At 42.3% G+C, this 27,831-nt stretch overlaps 1 protein-coding gene across 1 annotated transcript in view; it reads right to left on the reverse strand.

Annotated features, from left to right (window-relative positions):
* Positions 1-7,705: 7,705 nt before the first annotated feature.
* Positions 7,706-27,831, reverse strand: part of ST8SIA1 (ST8 alpha-N-acetyl-neuraminide alpha-2,8-sialyltransferase 1) — a 146,811-nt gene continuing 126,685 nt past the window's right edge. Inside the window, exon 5 of the mRNA XM_082256132.1 lies at positions 7,706-8,844. Coding sequence (XP_082112258.1) covers positions 8,355-8,844 — 490 coding nt within the window. The 3' untranslated portion in view covers positions 7,706-8,354. The remainder of the gene's footprint in view (positions 8,845-27,831) is intronic.

Raw genomic sequence — 27,831 nt, forward strand, 5'->3', positions numbered from 1 at the left:
CCAGGGGGATCAGCCCGAGACCCAGTCCGCATGATCCTCTTCGTCCGAAGAACTAACTAATGCTGACAAAAATAACAGCTAAGTAAAGGTAGAGAGAAAACTCAAACAAAATATCAAAAAGAAGAAAGAGTCTGGGACAAAAAGTCCCAGCACAGAGAGAGCCAGCCACTCCTAACAAGCTAGACATTAAAACTGAGATATGGTTGCAGGAAGTAGGAGGGTATTGACTGAGGGGACCACCCCTTGAGGGTGGGATATGTTAAAGCTTTATTGTTAACATATTCTGTTGCCTAGCTACTCCTTCGGAGCAAAGTCTAATACCCCATATGTGACGAATATGAAGAGGCGGCGACTGTCGGAGGACGTAAGAGAAACACCTATTCTTTAACGGGTGGATTAGCTCCCTTATTTGTACATTTACATATAATTTTATTGGATAAGCTGTTTGCCTGGAGTCCAGCTTTAGTTTAGGCTATTCTTGGTACTAAACGCCTGACTCGGTGCATCCTAGGCACGTCACAGACCCGTTCAGGTTGTTCTCGTATCATGTTACATAACTGCATGTTTAGCAGAGTGGGAAAGCTGAAATAAATTGTTGTCTGTTAGGAAAAATCTGCGGTGAATAATTTATTACTTGGGTCAGTGATCTCACTGTTCGGGGGAAAATTTTCCAGAACTGTTCAGTATCCTACTGTATATATGAAACATGCACTTAGACTTCTTCCTAGACAATGATACCCCCGATACTATATACGATAATTCCCTTCCGCAATGGGAGGCTCATAAATGCTCTATAAGAGGATCCCTTCTGGCCATGGTTTTAGCTTGGAAAAATTCTAAACAGGCATCCCTATACGCCCTTATTACCAAAATAAAGAACCTAGAAAAATTGCATAAACTTAATCAGGTAAAGAACACCTAGACGACTGGGTTGGTTTACACTGGCGCTCTACTTTTGGGAGAGCTTGGCCAGAAAACAAGGCGTAAATACACACTATCCCAGAAACTCTTCTACGAAATGGGAAATAAAAGTGGAAAATTGTTGGCTAGAGAGTAACAAGCACAACGATTAGACAACTACGTACACCCAGCAGCCAAACCATGGTAAATAGTGACGAAATAGCAAATCACTTGGCTCAATTTTATTCAAACTTATATAACCTCCCTGCGAAACAAAATCCGCCTAATGATAGAAGGCCACACAAATTTTAGATGACTTCCTTAAAAAGTATGGCCCAAAACCAATCCCTCGCCAACAAACCTGTGATATTGATAAACCCATCACGTCAGAGGAATTTAATCTGGCTCTCACACAAATGAAACCAGGCAAGAGTTCAGGGACAGATGGTTTTTCTATAGCTTATGATAAAACATTCTCTGACCTATTGGTACAACCATTCCTAAAAGCTTATAATCTTCTTTCCAGGCTGAAACCCCCACAGAACAATTTATTAGAAGCCAAGCCCACATCACAGTAATCCCCAAACCCGGTAAAGACCCAAAACTAGCTTCCAACTACAGACCTATCTCACTGTTAAATGTTGACATCAAATTATTTGCAAAAATCTTGGCAAACCGCCTTCTACCCGTTCCTCACTAGACTCATCTCAAAAGATCAAGTAGGCTCTATACCTGGTGAGGAAGCCAGAAACAATACTTTAAAGGTAATACATATACACCACTGGCTTACCAAGTCCAACCAGAAAGGTTTTTTCCTGACACTGAATGCAGAGAAGGCATCTGACAGGCTGGCTTGGAACTATCTGGAAGCAGTTCTACACTTGCTTGGGCTAGGCAACCACTTAATCTGCTGCATTATGTCTCTAAATGCCAGCCCTGCAGCGAAGGTTCGGGTAAACAGAAATGGAACTCGTCAGGGATGTCCCCTATTCCCCTTGCTTTTTTTATTAACCTTAGAACACTTCTTGAGATGCATTCGTATGACCGAAAATATTCAGGGTGTCAGGATAGCAGATTGTCAATACAAACTTGCTGCATTTGCAGATGACATTTTACTTTTTCTAACTGAGCCCCTCACCACGCTACCTAATCTTCTAAACAAGTCTAACAAAGTCAATACAACTTCCCCTTCACTTGGCAACCAGATACTATTACCTATTTGGGGATTAATTTACCCTCTCGATTTTCGGAATTATTTTCCAGAAACGACTTACCAATTCTACGCCCCATAACTGAAGACCTGAAAAAATGGAGACACCCCTCATTCTCCTGGTTCGGTTGAGCTGTGATTCTTAAAATGAATGTTCTCCAGCGCCTCCTGTACCTTCTCCAAACAATACCCATTAAACTAAGTCATTAAGTCATTTTTCCAATCTTATAGATATGCAGGATTAGTTACTCTCAACTCGCGTTTCCCAAACACAAAGGAGGGATTGCACTTCCAGATCTACAATACTACTATTAGGCATGTCACCTGACCCGCAAAGTAGACTGGAATATCCACCACCAGATTAAAGATTGGGTTACACTAGAAAAGTCTTTCTCCCCTTCTACCATCAGTTCAACCCCCACACACATTCCTACAAACCTATGAGACCATCCACTTATTGGGCCGACCCTCCAAAGCCTCCTAGATACCTGTTCCAAATTTAAGCTATCGGACATGCCTGGTTCAATGTCACCTATTCAGATGAACCCAGACTTCCCACCGGGATTATAAACAAATATCTTTTCCAGAGGCAACTCTGATTCCGACCTGAGACTCCATCACCTTATCCAATCTGGTAAACTCCTCAAGCTCAACCAATTTACAAAGCGATGGCCCAACATGCATGTAAATGTTTGGTCCTACATACAGCTCAGCCATTTTCACCAAACTCTGAAACGCTCAGACATTATCTCCAGACCACTGACCCCTTTCGAAAAATGATGCTCTATACCCAATCCCCAACAACACACAATCTCTACCGTTCACAATATACTATGGGAAAATAAACCCGCTGATGTGGGAAAGCATGGACGAAAGATCCTTAACTTGATCTAAATGAAGAGCAATGGGAACTTATAAACCACTGAACCCACAAAGGCTCTATTAATGTATTCGTTGAAGAAAGTAGCTACAAAATACTATCCTGCTCTTACAGAACACCATCCCTCCTTCACAAATTCAATCCTGCAACCCCGAACCATTGCTGGCAGTGTCAACAATCAAAAGGTTCCTTCCCACATAATTGGTGGGAATGTTCACTCATCCAAGTGTTCTGGGAAAAGGTACACGAGAAAAAACCCACATAACTACATATTCCCTTGACTTTTCACCAGCACAATATCTCCTCCATTACTCCCCATCTATCTCCCCCACATACTTCAAATCTCTTGCAATGATGTTGTTAAATGCGGCCAAAATGTGTATATGGGTACTATGGGGCACCGCTAAGACACCTTCCATGTCTGCTTGGTACAGACGCGTGAACATAATTGCTGAAATGGAAGAATTGATTGCTGTTGCTAAAGATGCATCATTCAAATTTAGGTCCACGTGGGCATGTTGGCTACACTTTCAATCGTCGTAAAAATACTTACTGGAAATGGATAGTGCTTCGTAATCCTCAACCTATCTCTGTTGGGCAGACTCGTAGATTCATTAATTCTCCCGACCTGCAAACCTGACAATTAAGTCCTTTTAGCTGCCTCTTCTCCCCCCCTTTTTTTTTTCCTCTCTCTCCCCTTTTCCTACCCCCTATTTCCTATTTTTAGCAACATGTACACTTCTCCTTATCAATTCTCTCTTCATCTACTTCTACTCACACACACTCAATCCTTCCTCAAATATTTCAATTACAAATTTTACCTAACCAAACTCTCTTCCAAACTTCCCACACTTCCTTACTCTCTCGTTCCATACCACACCACATTGAGCTTGTCCCTTTGAGACCTACCCAGGCCACACCCAGGTCTAGAGTGATATTTACCTTAAGGATTTCTACCTCTTAACTAATTTAATTAGGCATAATTAGATATCTTACATCACTTGTTACATTTGGATAAGATTTTCTTACTTAACCTAAATCATAAAAATACCCATCAACAACTACTTATTTTGTTACATGTTTAACTCATCTAACTCAAGCTAATGTCTGTATCTTTTGAAAAAAGCCTTCTATTCCACATGTAACCAAATCAACATTGTATTACCTTTGGATTTTGTATAATATACTTGCGTTCAATAAACATTATAGAATGAAAAAAAAAAAAAAAAGAAACATGCACTTGCTGCAGTTTCCGGCAGTGCTTTTCAGCCAGGTCTCTCCAACCTCAATCAGAATTTGTGTACATTGTCCAGGGATAGGGCGCTAAGCTAGTTTCTGGGTACAATGTAATGCTATCCTGAGAGTCCGTCTGAGTTGTTTCCACAGGCAACAGGGAGACACAACACAGAATATCATGTGCGCTCATGGTGGAGCAAATTGTGTACAGAAAACACATGGCTAAACTGCCTTACAGATAGACTATGGGTACTGTTATGGGTGGAGTAGAAATAGACAGTGCATTTCTTACTGAATGTTCTGTTATGTCTAGAGCTGACTTTTCATTTACTGCACCAGAGTTCTTGGCAAACAAATTTTATGTGTTTATTAATTGTTACTATACATTGCAAGATTGACGGATAATTCACATTTTAGGTTACATAATTCCAAAAAAAAGATTTTGTTATCCCAAAATCCAGCTGAGAAAATATTGTGTGTTACTTTTTGTGTAGGTTATGCTTTATCTGCTTTTGGTGATAAAGCCGCACTTTACTATCATGCTGTTTAATATATTTATGAGTTTCGTGCAGCTGTTTTAGCACAGATCTAGAGAGTTTAATGGCATTTTTCCATTGGTGGGGTGCTGATCCAAAAAGACAGAGCTCAGTTCCCAGTGACAGGGGAACATCACCCCACGGCCAGATAATTTTATTGCATCAGTGCATTCATAAGACATAAAAGCAGACATCATAAAATCGCTGTCGTGCAACATCGAACATGAAATACAACCACCGTTGACGGCGGCACACTCACGCCTAACACAATCAAGACCATGCACAACGTTCCCTGGGACCCCCTATACTCTACGTTAGACATGAGTCAGCATTTGGATTGATTGCCTTTCAGACATCCATTGGGTAACTGTGTTCACTGTGGCCCATTCATCTTGTCAGTACAAGATGCCACGAAGGCCTTTAGCAGAACAAATGTTTATGTCAGTGGGTTTTCCACACTTGACTCACCTCTATCCACCACTTTTGTGGTTATTTCAGTCGTGTAATTTTGTCGTTTATGTCCAAAATTAATTTATTACATCTCATAAAAACAGTTCACAGCTCCTCCAACCCAACCATGGCCTATATGATACAGTCTCACTGTTAGAATATGCATCAAGAATAAAGTACCCCTTATAAATCTTATTTCACATTATGAAGTATGCAACAGAAGAAGTGAGACCTCATGGCAGGGGTAGTCATAGGAAAAAAAATATCAGAACTGGAGTCTTTAACTGAGATTTAACTCAGAGGGTGATCCAGTCTACAATACTCCAGTCATAACTAAAATATAAATTTTGGGTTTAAGTAGACTGACCAGTTTAGGAGTGGGGAGGAGGTGAAATCTGTATAGTGGTAAAATGGGACCTTTAAAACCTTTAAGTGACAGACTTTGCAACTGCAAATTTAACCTAATTTCAGAATCTATATTATAATGTATACAGATTACAAAACGTGTCTAGTCCTTTACACATTTTTTTTTTTTTTTTTAAAATGTGTCCTATTTACACTGACCTTTTTTGAACATTTTTGTGGAGGGGAAGAATGGTAAAACAATAATAATTTTTTCGTGATTTTATTGCTACAGAAATTATTGGGGACAGTTTTAGCTGCCTTACACTGACTTGGTGGACTTCTAACAATCCCTTGTTCTAGATCATTTTATATGTTGTAACAACTTTTACTACCCCAGAAAAAAATGTGGAACTGTGCCAAGTGATGACCTAGTGATGCCTCTAGATGAGAAATAAAAATGACGTTGGGAAAAAAAAAACAAACCAGCCAATGGCTGATGTTTTTCAGTTCTAGGGACATATTTTTCTGGTGGTGCTTATTTAAGAACATTCTTGTGGACTAATTTATTTACCTAGATGAAGAAACATTGGCATCACTGTTGTATATTACAGTATATGTGGCTCTATATTGGAAAGTTATGCCCCCAACCCAGAGATCAAACAAGGATCAGACTTTGTAGGGGCTCTGTATAAGGTGATGACAAGCACAGTATGAAGAAGAGATTTACACTCCTTACCTCCCTTTTTCTGTGGGGACAATAGAGGAGTGTGCAACTCTATGGCTTTGTTCGATCGCAAAAGGTGCGCTTAGTCAAAAATTTTGAGGATGTGCGAATGTTTATCATTTGAGATGAGCAAATAAATGAAAAAAATACAGCTAAGATCTGCTGATTTTTTTGTCTATGGTCCTCTAACCAGGCCACTTCTGCATTGCTCAGCAAATACTCAATAAGACCATACTAGAATTCTTTACTTGGGAAACTCATTACACTATTCAGCACATTAGGTCCTTCACACTGCATCCCTGTGGCTCTTTAAGTAGGCTAAAAAGTCCCTTAATCCTTGAAGGAGATCCTTCTTCTGTTGTTCCTTTAAGTGGGCTGTAATGCCCAGGAGGTGGCATGGTTTCTCTATAATGTGACCAATGTACATGGCTGTCACAGCTAGAAGCCATGACCAATAGCTATTGGTAACAGCTCAGTCAGTGCGCTGGGAGCACACAATCTCAGGCCACCGTGGACTCATGTGCAGCGGCTAAACATTAAACCCCACTTTTTGCCATTTCTCAGTCAGCAATAGGTTAATCATTGGAAAAGAAACTGCACTGACTTTACCACCAACTGACCATCCTAAACAGCATGCTCCCAGGTAGAAAAGGACCCAATAAGATGTCCAAGAATCCCCCATTCCAAGGGAAACAAATCAAATCACCCAGTGGCTTGAACAAGACTCATGCATAATTAGCTAACCACAAATCTGCTTGATCTGGGTAGAACATTGAGTCAATTTACTCATCTTTATGCTCATTAAGACGTATGTCTTTCTAGGCAGCAAGGGTAATGAACCATGACCTGTGAACAGTCAAGCTGCAATACCATTTTTCACCACCATGGAAATGTAGATAAAATCTGAGCATATGATTCTTAAAAACTGAAAAATAAGCCCGTAGGGCTAGATGATCAAATTAAGTGGAAAAGGGGGCCTCAAATATGGCTCCCGACATCATCAAGGGGTCACACATAATTTTAAAGATGTAAACCATGCTGCAGAAGACTGTTAGAGACAGCAGACATGTAACCAAGATGGTTAGTGACTGTAGACATGCTACGGGAGTGATTGGACGCTGAGGGCATGTTGTGGGGAGCAGTCAGAGACTGGGGACATGTTATATGAGACTTGCTAGAAATCACTGCAGTTATAGGTTCTTTACAGAACAATGTTTCCCTATCCATTTCTAATTTTGAGCTTGCAGTGTAATCAGAGGGCTAGGGGGACCATTCTTTGCTGTGTCATTCATGTCAGATATTGGTTTCCTTTCAATGACAAAAAACAGGTCCTCACAAAGTGATGTATTGATCAAATCTGCAGGAAATATATTGCAATGATGCAGATTATCCAAACTCCAAATTTAACCCTCCAACAAGAGAAAGAAAAATGTTATCTTCATTCACTGCTGGCATATGCAAAGCAAACTATCACATACATGCTTTGAACACAGATGCATTCCTGCATTCCTTATAAATAAACATCCAAAACACAAAACTGACACTAAACGAAAACATAAAAAACAAAATATATATATATATCTATATACTAAAAAAAAAAAAAAAAGTGCCCCATGCAAGGCATTCGTCCATTCCCTTATAACCTCAGCTGGTTTTTGTTCGCGGCTTGCTGGAGGTGTCGCAGAGCAAACGTTCTGAAGAGTCTATAAAAAAAAAGTCTGTAAAAAGCTGTTTTTTTTCTGGACATGGTGTTTTTGCATTAAAAATACTACATTCATCGTCTAAAGAATCTAGTCGGCAGCCAAAAAATATTTAAAAAAACGTTCACTAAAATTCTGTACATCAGCATATTCTAAAGAAAACCCAGGGACGGAAAGACAGAATTTTGGCACTTTCGTAAAATGTGGTTCTAAATTTAGCGGGCTCATTTCACAGTCGCCCTTCAGTATCCAGTATCGGCACAGTACAAAAAGCAAGTCTGCAAAGGAAAAAGGAGAGTTCGCTGTGTGAATGTCAAAGAGTAAAAAGATTCCCCACCCACCAAAAATTAGCAGTTTTTGGATTGCGTGGATCTCAGTGAGGTTTCTGATTGGAAGATGCTGTGTCACATTGTTCTAACTGAACTCGTAAAATTCCTGTCTTGTGAAGTAACCAGAGCTGTAAGAACTCTTCGGGCATGGAGTGGAACCTAGTCATAGGAGGCACGTCATCGTAGTAATGGTGGCTAATGGGTTTCCCTTTCAGGTCGAATTGAAAGGGCCAGAATCCGTAAACGGTTACTTCCTCGCACAGGCTTAAGGCAGCGCTGACCATGAAGAGGCCCGTAGACAGACGCTTAGAGTGAACACCCTTGGATTTCCAGAACTTTCCGACATTACGCAGGAAGTTGGGGTTGGCGAAGAGAACAGTCTGGTTGGTGCTGAAGTCGGCCAAGGTGTAGTACACACGAAGCGAGGGCTCCGTTCCATGTCTCATGGAGAAGGCTGGCATGTAGACGTAGCTGGACTTGTAAACCTTCACACTTTCCACAAACGATTTCCTCGACCACAACAAGTTCTGAAATCTGAAAAAAGACACATTATAAATACACCTTAATTATACCTATACCGATCACTGACTTTCTCAGTAGATGCAGATAGATACTGTAAATTAGTGATCGACCGATATCGTTTTTTTTTAAAGCCGATACCGATATTTTGGCCATTGAATATCGGTATCGGCCGATATAGGCCGATATTTTTGTACATTTAAAAAATGTTTTTTTTTTTCTTGACAGGTACTGTTGCGGAGGGATCTGGGGGTCTAAAAAAACCCAAACCCCTCCTCTGCACTTAAAAGTATTCAAAACTCCAAGTTTGGCTGTTTTGAATGCTGTCATTTTTTTTTAAATCTGGCGCCAGACAGTACATGGAAGTGATGTCACTCAAGATATCACTTCCGGGTTTTTGCATGGAGACCCGATCAGAGCCGCTTTGATTGGGTCTTTGGTGGCCGTGCAGGCTGGTTGCCCGGGTCTCCCGGTGGGACGGCATTGGGGGGGGGTCCCCTCATGCTCCTTATAATGACAGCCGAGCGGAGTCTCAGCCGCATCGCTTGTCATTTCAAGACAGCCGACCGTCAATATATTGGCATTGTCGATAATAGGTCGATCCCTACTGTAAATAGATAGATTACATGACACATACTGTGGAGATAAAAAAAATAGATAGATAGACAGACAGACATTTGTCTGGCTGGCTGGCAAGGCTATTGCACCATGACCTGTAAAAGTCAAGCTGCAATACTATTTTTCACCACCATGGCAGTGCAGACAAAATCTGACTATACAAGCAAATGGCAATCACCCCAACCTATAACTGGCCTTTACAGCAAGGAGCATATCATAGGGCAATACATGTAAAAAAACAAACAAATATTCCCAGCTCACTTAGCAGCCAGCCTCCAACAAACCAAATTGACCCTGTCTAATAGTTCATGTTAAAAACAAGGAGTTTCGTTTGCACACTTTTGCAAATACATGCATAAGCTGCAGAGGCCACATCGAGGCACCCAGTGTACTACAGTCCTAACTCTATAATTTCAGAGTCTCCCAAATTGGAGCACATACATAATAATGGATAGATTAAGAGCAGGTAGGCCTAGAGGAACCCCACTCCCCCTTAAAGTTAGAGAGATGCACTGGACACCCAGCAATAGCACAATGGCAGCAAAGGCATCCAGTGCGCCCCCACACAAATCACCAACTATACAAACTAATAGCAACCACCCCAACCTATAACTGGCCTTTACACCAAGGAGCACATGGAAGGGCGACGCATGTCAAAAAATCAAACAAAATTTCCCAGCTCACTTACCAGTGAACCTGCAACAAAATGCATTGTCCTGTCTAACAGTTCACGTTAAAAACAAGGAATTTTGTTTGCACAAATTTGCAAATACATGCATAAACTGCAGAGGCCACGTCACTGCACCTCAGTGTACTGCAGTCCTAAAAGGTATCTAGTGCACAAATGTGTGCAAAGTAAACCCTTGTTTTTAACATGAACTGTTAGACAGGGTAATTTGGTTTGTTGCAGGCTGGCTGGTAAGTGCACTGGGGATTTTTGTTTTGTTTGTTTTCAGATCAAATCTGAGCCTGTGAATCTTTAGTGAAAATATAATTTTGATACTTTCGGGGTGGGGGGTAGCCCTTTTAAATAGGCTGTACAGGGCCTAACAGCTGCGATAGATAGATAGATAGATAGATAGATAGATAGATAGATAGATAGATAGATAGATAGATAGATAGATAGATAGATAGATAGATAGATAGATAGATAGATAGATAGATGATAGATAGATAGATAGATAGATAGTCTTTTTCTATAGGCTCACATTGTAAAACCTGTGTTAGGCTATGTTTATCTGTTCTGTCCTTGCTTTGACCCCTCTATTTACCCCTAGAGATCTGGAGATAATTGTGTAAAGATGCTTCAGCATTTTGTCTGTCTCCAGCTTCTCCAAACATTAGTGACACTTTTCCTGTGTGTGCTTCACCCCACTTCCTCAGGGAAATGTGTGCGTTCCTCAACACTTCCCAATAAACATCCTTGTGTACCTCCAACCATCCTGCTCCCCTTGGGTTCATTCGGCCTAGTATAGTAACTTTGTGACCTCTTCTACTGACCTACACCAGGGAATACTGTGCTCTCTCTCCTTCACTCATCCTGATGTAAGAGTGAGGGACAAAGAAGAACTATACAACGGGGTTTATTTACTAAAGGCAAATACACTTGCTAAGCTCTGAAATTAGGGAAATCTCTACTGATTTCTACCATCCAATCATGTGCAAGCAAAAATGGTTTATCAGGTATATCAGTTATTTATGATATATTGAACAAGCATAACACCTATTCTAAACCCACTACCGTTCTTAAATGGGAAAAATTACTGGGGAAATCTTTCCCGGAAACTAACTGGCTAAAAGCTTTTGCTGCCACATATGCTTCCTCAAAATGTACTAATCATTGGGAATTATATCAAAAGACTTAAAATTTTTGGTATTTGACCCCCACTAAACTTTCCAAATTTTACCCCTTAACTCCAGCATTTTGTTGGAGAGAGTGTGGTGAACAAGGGACGCTATTCCATATAGTTTGGGAGTGTAAATCGATTAGAGCATTTTGGAACAAAATATTCTCTATGATCTCAGAAGTCGTGGAAAAAAACATAATTCCAAGCCCTGAGATGGCGATCTTGCACCTAAATTACATAGTTAGTGAGGTTGAAAAAAAGACATCAGTCCATCCAGTTCAACCTATGATGTGTGTGTGTTTGCTTTTAACCGTACATTGTGTACCCCTGTATGTTGTGGTCTCCAAGGTGCCCATCTAATAGTTTTTTGAAACTATCAATGCTCCCAGCTGATACGACTGCTTGTGGAAGAGAATTCCACATCCTTACCGCTCTTACAGTGAAGAACCCCTTACGCATTTTAAGGTTAAACCGCCTTTCCTCTAGTTTTAGTGAATGGCCACGTGTCTTATTGTATCTCCTCTCTCTGAATAGTTTGTTCCTTATGCTAGGGTCGCCAGGAACAGTATTTGTACATTGATATCATATCCCCCCTCAATCGTCTCTTCTCCAGAGAGAATAAGTTCAGTGCTTGTAGTCTTTCCTCATAGCTGATGTCCTCCATTCCCCTAATTATTTTTTGTTGCCCTTCTCTGGACTCTTTCCAATTCCAGCTCATCCTTCCTGAGGACCGGTGCCCAGAACTGGACAGCATACTCCAAATGTGGCCGGACCAGAGTCTTGTAGAGCGGTAGAATAATCTCTTTATTTCTGGAGTGAATCCCCTTTTTTATACATCCCAGTATTCTGTTGGCTTTGCTTGCAGCGGCTTGGCATTGCATGTCACTGCCAAGCCTGTTGTCTACCAGTACCCCCAGGTCCCTTTCCATCCTAGACTCACCCAGAGGTTCCCCCCCTAGTGAGTAGCTTGCTTTCTGGTTTCTGGCCCCCAAGTGCATTACTTTACATTTTTCAACATTAAACCTCATCTGCCATGTAGTTGCCCACCCCGTTATTTTGTTCAGGTCCGCTTGTAAGGTTTCCACATCCTGCATAGAAGATATTGGCATGCTTAGTTTAGTATCATCCGCAAATACTGAGATTGTACTAGATATCCCCTCCTCTAGATCATTTATGAATAAATTAAACAGGATTGGTCCCAGGACAGAACCCTGGGGGACCCCACTTTCCACACCCACCCAATCCGAGTACTCCCCATTAATCACTACCCTCTGGACTCTCCCCTGGAGCCAGTTCTCTATCCAGGTACTCACCCTATGGTCCATACCTACCTTCCTTAGTTTGTACAGTAAGCGTTTGTGGGGAACGGTGTCAAAGGCCTTTGCAAAGTCCAGATACACCACATCCACCGGCTTACCTTTATCTAGGTGGCAGCTCACTTCATCGTAGAAGGTTAATAGATTGGTTTGGCAAGAACGATTTTTCATGAATCCATGCTGATTACTACTAATAATACAGTTTTCATTACTAAAGTCTTGTATGTGGTCCCTTAACATCCCCTCCAAAATCTTGCAGACTACAGATGTTAGGCTGACCGGCCTATAGTTACCCGGGATACATCTCGGCCCCTTTTTAAATATTGGTACCACGTTAGCTTTTTTCCAATCAGCTGGCACCATACCCATCTGTAAACTATCCTTAAAGATCAAGAATAATGGTCTGGCAATCACCTGGCTGAGCTCTTTCAGAACCCTCGGGTGCAAGCCATCCGGTCCCGGTGATTTATTTATGTTAAGTTTCTCTAGTTTAGTTTTAAGTCTACCTTCTGTTAGCCATGGCGGTATTTCCTGAGGTGTGTTGTTTAGTTCGGCCTTACAAGCTAGGTTTGTGTAGCCCCCCGATTCTTTTGTGAAGACTGAAGAGAAGAAATTATTTAACACTTCCGCCTTTTCTCTGTCCTCAGTGGCCATATTTCCTTTGTCATCTTTTATGGGGCCAATGTGTTCTGGCCTCGCTTTCTTACTGTTTATATACTTAAAGAACTTCTTGGGGTTCTTTTTACTCTCCTCCGCTATATGTCTCTCGTGTTCTATTTTAGCCGCCCTGATTTCATCTTTACATTTCTTATTACACTCTTTGTAATGCTTAAATGCTGCCAATGACCCCTCAGTCTTGTATTTTTTGAAGGCCTTTTCTTTAGCACTAGTATACATTTTTATGTTGGAGTTTAGCCACCCAGGGTTTAGCTTTGCTCTTTTAAATTTATTTCCCTTTGGAATGCACTGGCCAATCCCCTTGTTAAGTATGCTCTTGAAGCACTCCCATTTTTCCTCCATGTTCTTTGTTCCCAGGGTTCTATCCCAATTGATATTTTCTAGCAGTGAGCGCAGTTTTGGGAAATTGGCTCTTTTGAAATTCAGCGTCTTAATATTACCCTTGTGCTTCCTATTACTGTAATTAATACTGAAACTTATTGATCCATGAGATACCTATAAAGTACCGAGTAGTGGTTTTACATATTTTATTAGCGGCAAAACTCTTAATCACAAGAAGATGGAAATTTCAGGAGATACCATCTCCATCTGTTATTGTTACATTACTTAACCGCTTGCCGCCCGCCCACCGTCATATGACGGCGGAGCAAGGCGACCATTATCCTGGGCCGCCGTCATATGACGGCGGCACTTTAAGCAGGGCAGGCACGCGATCGCGTGCGCGCCACCCTGCACTGCCGGTGTCGGGGTGTCCCCAGGACACCCCCCGTCACCGGCAGGGGGGAAACAGCCAATGGGCGTGGCTGTTTCCCACGTGATCGGCTGCGTTCCAATGACACAGCCGATCACAATGAAGGCGCCCACAAGATGACCGCGCATGCGCGATCGGGAGCGCGCAGCGCGGTCATGTCGGTGGCACTGTGTTCCGTAGGAACACAGCTGTCACCGGCGGTAGTAAACAGTCACTAACAGTGACTGTTTACTATGTGATCGGCTGTGAATCTATTCACAGCCGATCACAAAATGTAAACAAAGAGCAGTAACTGACTGTTACTAGCTCTTCTCCCCTCATACAGTTTCCAGTATGACGGGAGAAGAGCTAGAAGCAGTGAGTTACTGCTCTGTGTACCTGTCACAGTAAAATCACAAAAATAAATGTCCCCCCCCACACAGTCCTCAGCCCCCCCCCAATGTCACCTGTCACCCAACAGTCACCTCATCAGTGCCCAGAAATTGACACCCATAACGTTCACATGTGAGCGCAGCGATCGCGGGCAGAATCACCGCGATTCTGCCCGCGATCTGGAAATCATTGCAAATCGCGGGACGCCTGTGCGTTGCCCGTGATTTGCAATAGCACCCCAAACGCTGTGCGATGTTGCCGCCATTTCCACCTGCCGAATTGCGGTAACATCGCGCAAACAACGCATGACGCCCAAAAAAGGTACAAGAGTTTCTTTGGGGCGTCATGCGTTGTTTGCGTGATGTTACCGCGATTCGGCAGGCGGAAATCGCAGCAACATCGCACAGCATTTGGGGTGCTATTGCAAATCACGGGCAACGCACAGGCGTCCCGCAATTTGCAATGATTTCTGGATCGCGGGCAGAATCGCAGTTATTCTGCTCATGATCCCTGCGCTCACATGTGAACGTAGCCTAAAGTTCACCGGTCACCAGAGACTGCCATCAGTACCGCCGTGCACCGCCCGTCACCTGTCACCCATCAGTGACCATCGCCCGTCACCTGTCACCCCATCAGTCACCGTCACCTGTCACCCCATCAGTCATCGTCACCTGTCACCCCATCAGTCATCGTCATCTGTCACCCTATCAATCATCGTCACTTGACACCCCATCAGTGATCGTCACTTGTCACCCCATCAATTATCATCACATGTCACCCCGTCAGTGATTGTCATCTGTCACCCCATCAATCATCGTCACTTGTCACCTCATCAATCATCGTCACCTGTCACCTCATCAATCATCAGCACCTGTCACCCTATCAGTCATCGTCACCTGTCACCCCATCAGTCATCGTCACCTGTCACCCCATCAGTCATTGTCACCTGTCACCTCATCATTCATCGTCACCTGTCACCCCATCAGTCATCGCCACCTGTCACCCCATCAGTCATCGTCACCTGTTTGCCATATGCATGCAATCACTTACTGACCGCCTAACGACTATATGCGTCGGCCATTAAAAGCTAAATACTGTGGTTATGGCAGCAGATAGCCCCCATAACCCTGGTATTTTTTGAAACGGCGGGCGGTCGGCTTTCAGATAAGGGTGGTCCCAGTGGCGGATTCGCCGCGGAATTACCCTTACGGTGCAGGGGAAAAGGTGCCCCCCCCCTCTCCTGCCGCGTCCCAGACATTTTCCCAGCTTACCGGACAGCCGGCAGCGGGGAAAACTATCCGGTCCGTATCCTCAGAGACAGGAAGTCGAGTGAGGGCAAGATGGCCCTCACTCGACTCTATGGTCTTGGAGGACAGGAGCTACGTCAAAAGACGTTGCCTAGCAACCGGTTTAAAGGGCCGCTTTTTTTTTTTCCTCTTTCAATTTTTTTTTTTTTTTTTCTTTTTTAGTGTAGTTGTGAGGTGTGAGGTCTTTTTGACCCCAGATCTCACAATAAAGAGGACCTGTCATGCCTATTTCTATTACAAGGGATGTTTACATTCCTTGTAATAGGAATAAAAATGATCAAAACATTTTTTTTTTTAAACTGTGTAAAAATAAAAAAATAATAAATAAAATAAATAGGAAAAAAAAAAAATTAAAGCGCCCTGTCCCCGTTAGCTCGCGCGCAGAAGCAAACGCATACGCAAGTCCCGCCCACATATGTAAACGGTGTTCAAACCATACATGTGAGGTATCACCGCGATCGTTAGAGTGAGAGCAATAATTTGAGCCCTAGACCTTCTCTGTAACTCTAAGCTAGTAACCTGCAGACATTTTTAAAATGTTGCCTATGGGGATTTTTAAGTACCAATGTTTGGCGCCATTCTGTGAGCATGCGCAATTTTGAAGAATGACATGTTGGGTATCTAATTACTCGGCGTAACATTATCTTTCAAATTATGGTAAAAAATTGGGCTAAATTTACTGTTTTCTTATTTTTATATATATATTTATATATATATATATATATATATATATATATATATATATATAGGGAAGTGTTTTGGTGGTTGGGGTCTTTGGAGGCATCAATATTCTTGGAAAAGTTCATAGGGTGACCCATCTAAGGTATGGAGCCCTCTAGTGGATCCCAGTTAATGGTGGATTAACGGGAAAATGGTAATAAGGAAGTATCGGTGGTATAGTGTGTTTGTCCCCGAGCTGGTGTTGCGTGGACCCTTAAGTATTAACCCTGATACACAATGCTAATTTTGATTTTGTCGCCTCCCAGAATCGGCAACCTTTATGTTACGGGTACTGAATTTGGTATGGTTTCTGTTTTAAGAAATGTTTATTTTGTTAATTTGTAAATAAAATGGCCTAGCAGGCCAAATTTTCTCCATATTCGTGTCATGCTTTATTTGTCCAGGGCTAGTGTTATTGGTATCATTGGGCAGAGATAAGATAGGTTGTATTTATCTGTAATACACTAATCATGCACTTGTAGTGCACAGTGGATTTACCTTTAGTAAATAAACCTCATTACCTGCATGAGTTTCTCCCCTTCCCGACCTCATCTTCTCTCACTGATGGTTAGGGCTTGGTTCACATCTATGCATTTTGTTTTTGATCTGTTTCTGTGCTTATTGCGGTGCAGTTTGCGTTTTTGCACATGCATTTTTGATGCATTTTTTGCAAGTTTTTTGATGCGTTCAGCATTTTTTTATGTCTTTTGTTGGGTAGAATAAAAAACACAAATCGAGTAAAAATCGCTGTAAAATTGCAGCAAAATTGTGCCAAAAATGCACTACATGCTTTTCTGAAGCTTCTCTATTGAAGTCTATTGAACCAAAAACGCACTGTTTTGCTTTTAACCACTTACGGACCGCCCACTGTGTATTTACATCAGTACTTTGACGTTAAATACCGAGGGCAATGGTAGCAGATAGCTGCCATAACCTCTGTATTTTTTTAAACGGCGGGCAGTCCGCTTTAACATAAGGGTGGTCCCAGCGGCGGATTTGCCGTGGGATCACCCCTATGGGCTGCGGGAGATGTGCCCCCCCCCCCTCTTCCCGGTCATTTTACCCACTTACCGGATCCGTCGGTATCGGGGAAAACGATTCGGTCTGCTGTTACCTCAGGCAGGAAGTCGAGTGGAGGCAAGATGGCCCTTACTCAACTCTATGGCCTTGGAGGAGCGGAGCAACGTCATACGTCGCTTCCTAGCAACGGATTTAAAGAGCCCATTTTTTTCATTATGAAGAAAATTTATGACCTCATATCTCACATTAATGAGGTCCTGTCATGCTTATTTCTATTACAAGGAATGTTTAAATTCCTAGTAATAGGAATTAAAGTGATCAAAAATGTAAAAAAAAAAGTGTAAAAATAAAAAAAATAAAAAATAGGAAAAAAAATTAAAGTGCCCCATCTCCATAAGCTTGCGCGCAGAACCGAATGCATACGCAAGTCGCACTCACATATGTAAACGTTGTTCAAACCACACATGCCACGATCCTTAGAGCCAGAGCAATAATTTGAGCCCTAGACCTTCTCTGTAACTCTAAACTGGTAACCTGTAGAAATTTTTAAAATGTCGCCTATGGGGATTTTTAAGTACCAATGTTTGTCGCCATTCCATGTGCGTGCGCAATTTTGAAGCATGACATGTTGGGTATCTATTTACTCAGCGTAACATTATCTTTCAAATTATAGAAAAAAATTGGGCTAACTTCACAGTTTTCTTATTTTTTAATTAAAAAAATGTTTTTTTTCCCCAAAAAATTGCATCTGTAAAACCGCTGCGCAAATACGGTTTGATAAAAAATATTGCAATGATCTCCATTTTTTTCTTTAGGGTCTCTCCTAAAAAAAATTCTAAGTAATTTTCTAACAAAAAAAAAAATGATTTTAACTTGTAAACAACAAGTGTCAGATAAAGGCCCGGTCCAGAAGTGGTTAAAAAAGTCCCTGACCCTTTCCAAAAACCAGCGGCTGAAAAAAGCATAGATGTGAACATGCCCTATAGGAAACCATGTTCAATGGTCTGTGGTGCGTTTTTGCAAAAAGCATTAAAAAAGGCATAGGTGTGAACCGGGCCTAAAATCTTCTTTTAGATCAGTTTGTATGTTGCACATTGCTGTCACTAGCCAATATTAATGTTGCACTCAGTAGCTCTTGTCTAGCTGCCAGGGATCCCTAATCTGAATCCCAGGTTCAGTAAGAACAGAAGGAGGAACAGCTCCAGAGTTTTAGAAGAATAATTTGGCAGACAACGTGGATACCTGAACACTACAGAATGTGCCATGGCCAATGACAATTGTACTGATGGGAGACAGAGGAGGCTAAAGAATAACACGTACATTCCTTGTCTGTATCTGGCCATCAGAAGATAAAATAGAAGAACCTTCCAATTATATGAGCAATAAACAGGAACACACATGCCTTCCTGACACTTTGGGGTGGATTTACAAGGCAAATAGACTGTGAACTTTTGCAAGTGCAATTGCTCCAGAACTTAGTAAATGAGCAGACGCTCTACTGACTCCCATCATCCAATCATGTGCAAGAAAAAATTCTGTGTTTTTTTTAAATTTTCCATGAACGTGATTGAGTATTCTTTGTAAAGTGAAGATTTACCTTATTTTTTAAGTTCTGGGGCAACTGCACTTGCAGATGGCAACAGCACTTTTCAAAGTGCACAGTTTATTTGCCGTTCGTAAATCAACCCCACTGTGATCTGCTGCGGATTCATACAACTTACACAATGACGGCATGAAGTCAGTATGTGGTTAAAAGCTTTAACGGCTTCCTTCATTTCACATAGATGTGGTAAGGTTTGGTCTTATTGCATTATAATAAGCACTTCCAACAGCAGAAATCCTTTAATCCCCTTCTACCAGACATGGCCTGTTTGGCTTTAAACAACAGTCTCTTTGCAGTCTCTAATAATATGAAACATCCACAAGGTGCCTGGTAGCCAGAGACCATGTGATCTGGGCAGCTTAGGCTATAGGTTTACATAATAGATTAACAGAAATAGGTGGGATTGCTGCTCAAAATAATAATGTGATTTGGTGATGCTCACATATGCCTGGCCATACATTATACAATTTTCTTAGTGAATTGCCTTTAGATTTACCTTCAACTATGTAGTGCAATGGCCTGCCTGATTGCATACTAATTGAAAGTGTTTAGGTTTGACCTCATATTATATGGTTTTAGTAAATCTAAAGTAAAATTGCCTTACTGATTTACACTCACCAGCCACTTTATTAACCACTTTAATACCGCGCACGGTAATACTACTGCGGCAGAGCGGCACGATACCGCTCAGCCACGTAGTATTAACGTGATGCGCGATCACGGCTCCAGAGCGCGCTCCCGCGCGCCGCGGGTCCCGATCCCGATGTCATTCGGTAGGGAACCGATCAGTCATCAGATACTGACCAATGATTTTTGGTCAGTGTCTGTAGATCGGTCCCCACCAATGGCAATCTGTCCCCTGTCTGTGTAATGTAAACACAGACAGGGGAAGTGATGTCACTGTCCTTCCTGGAGTCCTTTCGGTTCCAGGAGAGAGACAGAGACACAGTAAAAACGTGAGTTCCACCAACACTACACTGACACACCTCACATAGGTACATTTAACCCCTTCATCACCTCTGATCACCCCCTGATCACCCCCAAAACCCCTCACAGTGAACACTATATACAGTGGTATACAGATATTTTACTGATCACTGTATAAGTGTCACTTGTGAGCGTAGTTTGCGCCTGCGTTAGGCCCAAATAGGGTTAGGGTACCCGCCACCTATCCCCTAATAAAGTTTTTACCCCTTGATCAGCCCCAGTTAACCCCTTCACTACCTATTACTCTGTGCACTAAATACAGTATATAGGTAAATACTGATCACTGTATTTAGTGTCACTAGTGACCCTAATTTGCGCTTGCGCTAAGCCCATATAGGGTTAGGGCACCCGCCACCTATTCCCTAATAAACTTTTAACCGCTTGATCTTCCCCAGTTAACCCCTTCACTCCATATAAAACAGTGCACTAATATATACAGTATATCAGATAACTACTGATCACTGTATTTAGTGTCACTGGTGACCCTAATTTGCGCTTGCGCTAGGCCCGAATAGGTTTAGGCCACCCGCCATCTATCCTCTATAAAGGTTTAACCCCTTGATCTCCCCCAGTTTAACCCCTTCACTTCCCTGTCACAGTGTTCACTATATACAGTGATTACCGATCACTGTATTAGCGTCACGGGTGACACAACTTAGGCTAGCTAGTTAGCGTCAGGGTCCCACTACACCACCGTTACTTAGCGTCAGTTAGAGTCAAGTACACTAACACACACACACCACCGTTACTAGTATAGTGTTTGAACAGATCAATATCTGATCTGATCAGAACTATACTAGCGTCCTCATAATTTAGTGTTCCCCAAACGCAGTGTTTGCACAATCAGCACTGATTCCTGCTAGCACCTGCGTTTAGCCCCCCTGCCCAGCCCACCTTACCCAGGCAAGTGTAGTAATCAATAGATTACTGACACTTCCAAAAAACACATCACACAAAACCGCTGTGTTAGCAGAGTCAGGCCTGATCTCTGTTAGCACTAGCAGTTTTTCTTTGTAGCGACCAAATAGTCCTCGACAACCAGGTGCTTTTATTACCTAGTAGTCGCATCACTGTACGAGTAAATTTAGCTACCAAAATGACAAAACGTTCGTTCAGTGATGATGCTATATACAGTATAATGACCATGTCAAGTGAGAGCGATGGGGAAGCCTCACCGGCAGAATCAGGGTCAATATACGAACCAGATGACGGCAGCGGCTCCCTGACAGATAGCTCCGACAGAGGGGTCCCTGCTAGGGTCAGGCGTACCCGACCCCATTCTGGAGTTGTTGACTTGCAAGAACTGGAGGTTTCTGGTATGCAGCAGAGTGCCAGTACTAGTGCCGCTCACACTTCTCGTGAACTGGCAAGCACGAGCGGCCTAGTACACCCTGGACCTTCAACCAGCACTGCAGTATCACCTGGTGACGTGGCGAGTCACCTGAGTGCAGTTGAAGCTGGTGCGGTGGCTAGCACGAGTAGTGGCCCGCAGCCACCGCGTATCCGAAGACAGGCCCGTAGAGCCCATAGTGTCCTCCCTGAAGCGCTGGCATATCCTAATTGGCAGCCCACAGATTCCACAGCGCCAGTACTTCCCCCATTCACCGCCCAACCCGGAATCCAAGTGGAAACAGCTGGTTTTAATCCCATAAACTTTTTTGAGCTGTTTTTCACTGAAGATCTTTTCAGATCTATTGTGGACCAATCAAATTTGTACGCTCAACAATTCATCGCCGCCAACCCAAATTCACCCCTTGCCAGACCATTCGCCTGGAATCCTATTACGATTCAGGAGTTTAAAACCTATCTGGGCCTTTCCTTCAACACGGGCATTACAAGAAAGAATGAATTGCGGTTATATTGGTCCACTGACCCAATTCATCAAATGTACGTGTTCTCTGCTGTTATGTCCAGGGCTCGATACCAACAAATATTTCGGTTCATGCATTTCAACGACAATGAACTCTGTCGTCCTCGGGGAGACCCTGAATATGATCGGCTCCACAAAATTCGGCCCCTCATAGACCACTTCAATCAGCGGTTCGCAGCCTTGTTTACCCCCCAACAAGATGTCTGCGTTGACGAGTCCCTGATTAAGTTTACTGGTCGCCTTGCTATCAAACAGTACCTCCCCAGCAAGCGTGCCAGATACGGGGTCAAGTTGTATAAGCTTTGTGACAGGGCCACAGGCTATACAGTTAATTTCCGTGTCTATGAGGGAAAAGATAGCACTGTGGAGCCCCCCGACTGCCCAGGCTACATAGGGAGCAGCGGCAAGATAGTTTGGGACTTGGTGTCACCCTTATTCGGAAAGGGGTACCACTTGTACGTGGACAATTTCTATTCAAGCGTGCCACTTTTTAGACACCTCTATCAATTGCAAATTGGCGCTTGTGGCACCGTGCGATCTAATCGCCGGGGCTTCCCCCAACGGCTAGTGAATGCCCCACTGAGCTCGGGGGAGAGAGCCTGCTTGAGGTGCGAGGAATTGCTTGCAGTGAAGTGGAGGGACAAACGAAACGTTTACGTGCTGTCCTCCATTCACCCAGACACGGCAGTCCAAATTACTACGGTCACCGGTGTTGTTGTTGAGAAACCCCTCTGTGTCCACGACTATAACCGTAAAATGGGAGGGGTGGACTTCAACGACCAGATGATGGGACCGTACTTAATTGCCCGTAAGGCCAGACGCTGGTACAAAAAAGTGTCTGTATACCTATTTCAATTGGCTGTTTACAACGCTTTTGTCTTATACAAAGCGTCTGCTGGAACATTATCCTTCTTTCAATTCCAAGAAGAGATAATCAGAGCCCTTCTGTATTCAGCTGGTGCTCCTGCCCAACTTCCCCAACCAGATGCAGTGAGGCGGCTGCATGAGAGGCATTTTCCGCAATACCTCCCGAGTACCGATACCAAACGATACCCCCAAAAAAGATGCCGTGTCTGCAGCAAGCGCGGATTTAGGCATGACACCCGGAATTATTGTCCCGACTGTCCTGACCGACCTGGTCTTTGCCACGGTGACTGTTTCCGTCGCTACCACACACTAGTGGATTATTAGCATAGGGTACAGCACGGCACAGTTTAGGGCACATTTACACAGGGTCTCAAAAGATGTTCGATGGCTATCGTCATTTTGAGAGACCCGAACCTGGAACCTGGAACTCGACGTTTGAAGAAAAAAAAAAAAATACATAAAAGCCAAAAATAGTTGTCGTCTCAGTCATTTTTTATGTTCTTCTACACTTCCTATGTACTTTTAATGTACTTTGTTTGTTTTTCATTCTTTTGTGACCTGTTTCTCTTGCAGGTACTCGTCGGCTACCACGCATTGATTTCATATATTCTGACACAAACAGTGTTTGCGCTCAGCATACATGGATACCTTTGCTGATAGCAGCTGTGGTGATTTTCTGATTTCAGCACTGCAGTTAAAATCCTATTTTGGTATACGTGGATAGCGCCGTGTATACCCATCATTAAATTCAGTGGGTGGTTGTTTGGGCGGTTAATGATGAGAATCCAAAAACTTTTGTTGTGTCAGTCATTTTATATGTCCTACTCTTCCTAATGTACTTTTTTTTAATGTACTTTGTTTGTTTTTTCATTCTTTTGTGACCTGTTTCTCTTGCAGGTACTCGTCGGCTACCATGCATTGATTTTATATATTCTGACACAAACAGCGTTTGCGCTCAGCATATATGGATACCTTTGCTGATAGCAGCTGTGGTGATTTTCTGATTTCAGCACTGCAGTTAAAATCCTATTTTGGTATACGTGGATAGTGTCGTGTATACCCATCATTAAATTCAGTGGGTGGTTGTTTGGGCGGTTAATGATGAGTAATACTACGCATTATTCCTGTGCTGATTTCTGATAGGTTCTCTTTTTTTTTCGTTCAGCCCACAGGCTGCATGAAAAAAAAAAAACCTATATGCCAAACAAAGACCAGCAATGTACTGGTACGTTGCTGGACTTTGAGTGGTTATACCAGGATGATGCCTGCAGATTTAGGCATCATCTTGGTATCGTTTTTTACAGCAAGCGGTCGGCTTACATGTAAAAGCAATCCTAGCGGATAATTGGCCGCTAGACTGCTTTTACATGCAGTGGGAGGGGACTCCCCCCCCCTCCTGCCGCCTTCCGCTGCCTTCCACGGTTTTTCTCGGGCTCTCCTGTCCCACCGGTTAACCCGAGAGTGCAGCCGGTGGTTCAATTATCTAACCATAGAGCTGATTGGAGATGAGAATGGCTCCAATCATCTCTATGGCCTAAGATGCCGGAGGCTACGAGCATTTCATGACTTCTGTTTCGCCAGAAATAAACAGCGCCATTGGGAAATTGGGAAAGTATTTTATCACACCAATTTTGGTATGGTCAGATGCGTTAAGGTCAGAGGAAAGATCTAGAGTATAAAAGACCCCAATTTTTTTTAAAAAGAGTACCTGTCACTACAGATTGCTATCATAGAGGAAATTTAAATTCACCGTGATAACAATAAAAATGATTAAAGAAAAAAAAATGAAAGAAAAGGTGTCAAAATAACATAAGAAAGCAAATTAAAAAAAAAAAACCAAAAAAAAAAATCAAGCCCCCCTGTCCCCCCGTGCTTGGTCTAGTGTCATATGTAAACCGCAATTTCAGCATGCATGTGAGGTATCGCCGTGAACGCCAGGTCGAGGGCAGTAATTGTTGTGGTAGACCTCCTCTGTAAGTCCAAAGTGGTAACCTGTAAAGACTTTTAAAGGCTTTTAAAACCGTACGTAGTTTGTTGCCGCGGCACGGGCGTGCGCAATTTTTAAAGCATGTCATGTTAGGTGTCTATGAACTCGGCATAAGATCATCTTTTAAATTTTACCAAACAATTTGGAATTATATAGTGTATTTCTGCATTAAAAATAAAAAAAGTGTTTTTTTTACGCAAAAATTGCGTTTGGAAAATGTGTGCGCAAATACCGTGTAACAAAAAAAATTGCAACATCCACCATTTTGTTCTGTAGGGCCTCTGCTTTAAAAAAATATATAATGTTTGGGGGTTCAAAGTAATTTTCTTGTGAAAAAAAAATATTTTTTCATGTAAACAAAAACTCACAGAAAAGGCTTGGTTTTCAAGTGGTTAGAAGAGTGGGTGATGTGTTGCTAAAATTGAGCATAAAATGCCAGGACTGTTCAAACACCCCCCAAATTACCCCTTTTTGGAAAGTAGACACCCAAAGCTATTTGCTGAGAGGCATATTGAGTCCATGGAGTATTTTATATTTTGCCCTAAGTTTCAGGAAAATGACAATTTGTTTTTTTTTTTTTGTTTTTTTACACAAAGTTGTCACTTAATAATATATTGCTCACGCATGCCATGGGTATATGTGAAATGACACCCCAAAATACATTCTGCTGCTTCTCCGGAGTACAGGGATACCCCATGTGTGAGACTTTTTGTCAGTCTAGCCGCATACAGGACCCGGAAAACAAATCCGCACCTTCTGGCTTTCTAAGGGCGTAAATTGTTGAACTCACTCCTTACTACCTATCACACTTTTGAAGGCCATGAAATGCCAAAATGGCACAAAACCCCCCCAAATGACCCCATTTTGCAAAGTAGACACTCCAAGCTATTAGATGAGAGGCATGATGAGTCCATGGAATATGTTATATTTTGCCACAAGTTTCAGGAAAATTATTATTTTTTTTTTTTTTTTACACAAAGTTGTCAGTAAATGATATAATGCTCACACAAGCCATGGGTATATGTGAAATGACACCCCAAAATACATTCTGCTGCTTCTCCTGAGTACAAGGATACCCCATGTGTGAGACTTTTTTGCAGTCTAGCCGCGTACAGGACCCGGAAAACCACTCCCCACCTTCAGGCTTTCTAAGGGCGTAAATTGTTGATCTCACTCCTTACTACCTATCACACTTTTGAAGGCCATGAAATGCCAAAATGGCACAAACCCCCCCCCAAATGACCCCATTTTGCAAAGTAGACACTCCAAGCTATTAGATGAGAGGCATGATGAGTCCATGGAATATTTTATATTTTGCCACAAGTTTCAGGAAAATTATTTTTTTTTTTTTTTTTTTTTTTTTACACAAAGTTGTCAGTAAATGATATAATGCTCACACATGCCATGGGTATATGTGAAATGACACCCCAAAATACATTCTGCTGCTTCTCCTGAGTACAAGGATACCCCATGTGTGAGACTTTTTTGCAGTCTAGCCGCGTACAGGACCCGGAAAACCACTCCCCACCTTCAGGCTTTCTAAGGGCGTAAATTGTTGATCTCACTCCTTACTACCTATCACAATTTTGAAGGCCATGAAACGCCAAGATGGCACAAAACCCCCCAAAATGACCCCATTTTGCAAAGTAGACACTCTAATCTATTTGCTGAGAGGCATGGTGAGTATTTTGCATCTCTCATTTTTTTTGGAAAATGAAGAAAAAACAGGAAAATGCATTTTTTTTCCTCTTTTTTCAATTTCCAAAACTTTGTGACAAAAAGTGAGATCTGCAAAACACACAACATGCCTCTCTGCAAATAGCTTAGGGTGTCTACTTTCCGAAAAGGGGTCATTTGGAGGGGGGTTGTGCTGTCTTGGCATTTCATGGCCTCCGAAACTGTGATAGGTAGTCAGGAGTGAAATCAACAATTTACGCCCTTGGAAAGCCTGAAAGTGGGGGTTGGCTTTCGAGGACCTGTACTCGGCTAGACTGCAAAAAAGTCTCACACATGTGGTATCCCTGTACTCAGGAGAAGCAGCAGAATGTATTTTGGGGTGTCATTTCACATATACCCATGGCATGTGTGAGCAATATATCATTTAGTGACAACTTTGTGTAAAAAAACAAAAAAAAAAAATAATAATAATATATTTCCCGGAACTTGTGGCAAAATATAAAATATTCCATGGACTCACCATGCCTCTCAGCAAATAGCTTGGGGTGTCTACTTTGCAAAATGGGGTCATTTGGGGGGGTTTTGTGCTATGTTGAAATTTCAGGGCCTCCGAAACTGTGATGGGTAGTCAGGAGTGAAATCAACAATTTACGCCATTAGAAAACCTAAAGATGGAGATTCATTTTCGGGGTCCCGTACACAGCTAGGCTCCCAAAAAGTCTCACACATGGGGTATCCCCATACTGAGGAGAAGCGGCAGAATGTATTTTGGGGTGTCATTCCACATATACCCATGTCATGTGTGAGAAATGTATCTTTTAGTGACAACTTTGTGTTAAAAAAAAAAAAAAAAAAAAATTGTAATTTTCCCAAAACTTGTGGCAAAATATAAAATATTCCATGGACTCACCATGCCTCTCAGCAAATAGCTTGGGGTGTCTACTTTGCAAAATGGGGTCATTTGGGGGGTTTTGTGCTATCTTGAAATTTCAGGGCCTCCGAAACTGTGATGGGTAGTGAGGAGTAAAATCAGCAATTTACGCCATTAGAAAACCTAAAGATGGAGATTGATTTTCGGGGTCCCGTACACAGCTAGGCTCCCAAAAAGTCTCACATATGTGGTATCCCTGTACTCAGGAGAAGCAGCAGAATATATTTTGGGGTGTAATTACACATATACCCATGGCATGTGTGAGAAATTTATCTTTTAGTGACAACTTTGTGTTAAAAAAAAAAATTTTTTTTTTTTATTCATTTTTCAAACACCTGTGACAAAAAAATTAAATATTCAATGAGCTCAACATGCGTCTCAGAACATTCCTTAGGATGTCTACTTTCCAAAAAGTGGTAATTTGGGGGGGTCTTGTACTGCCCTGCCATTT

The sequence above is a fragment of the Pelophylax lessonae genome, assembly GCF_965119305.1.
Source record: "Pelophylax lessonae genome assembly, chromosome: 4".
Taxonomy (NCBI): domain Eukaryota; kingdom Metazoa; phylum Chordata; class Amphibia; order Anura; family Ranidae; genus Pelophylax; species Pelophylax lessonae.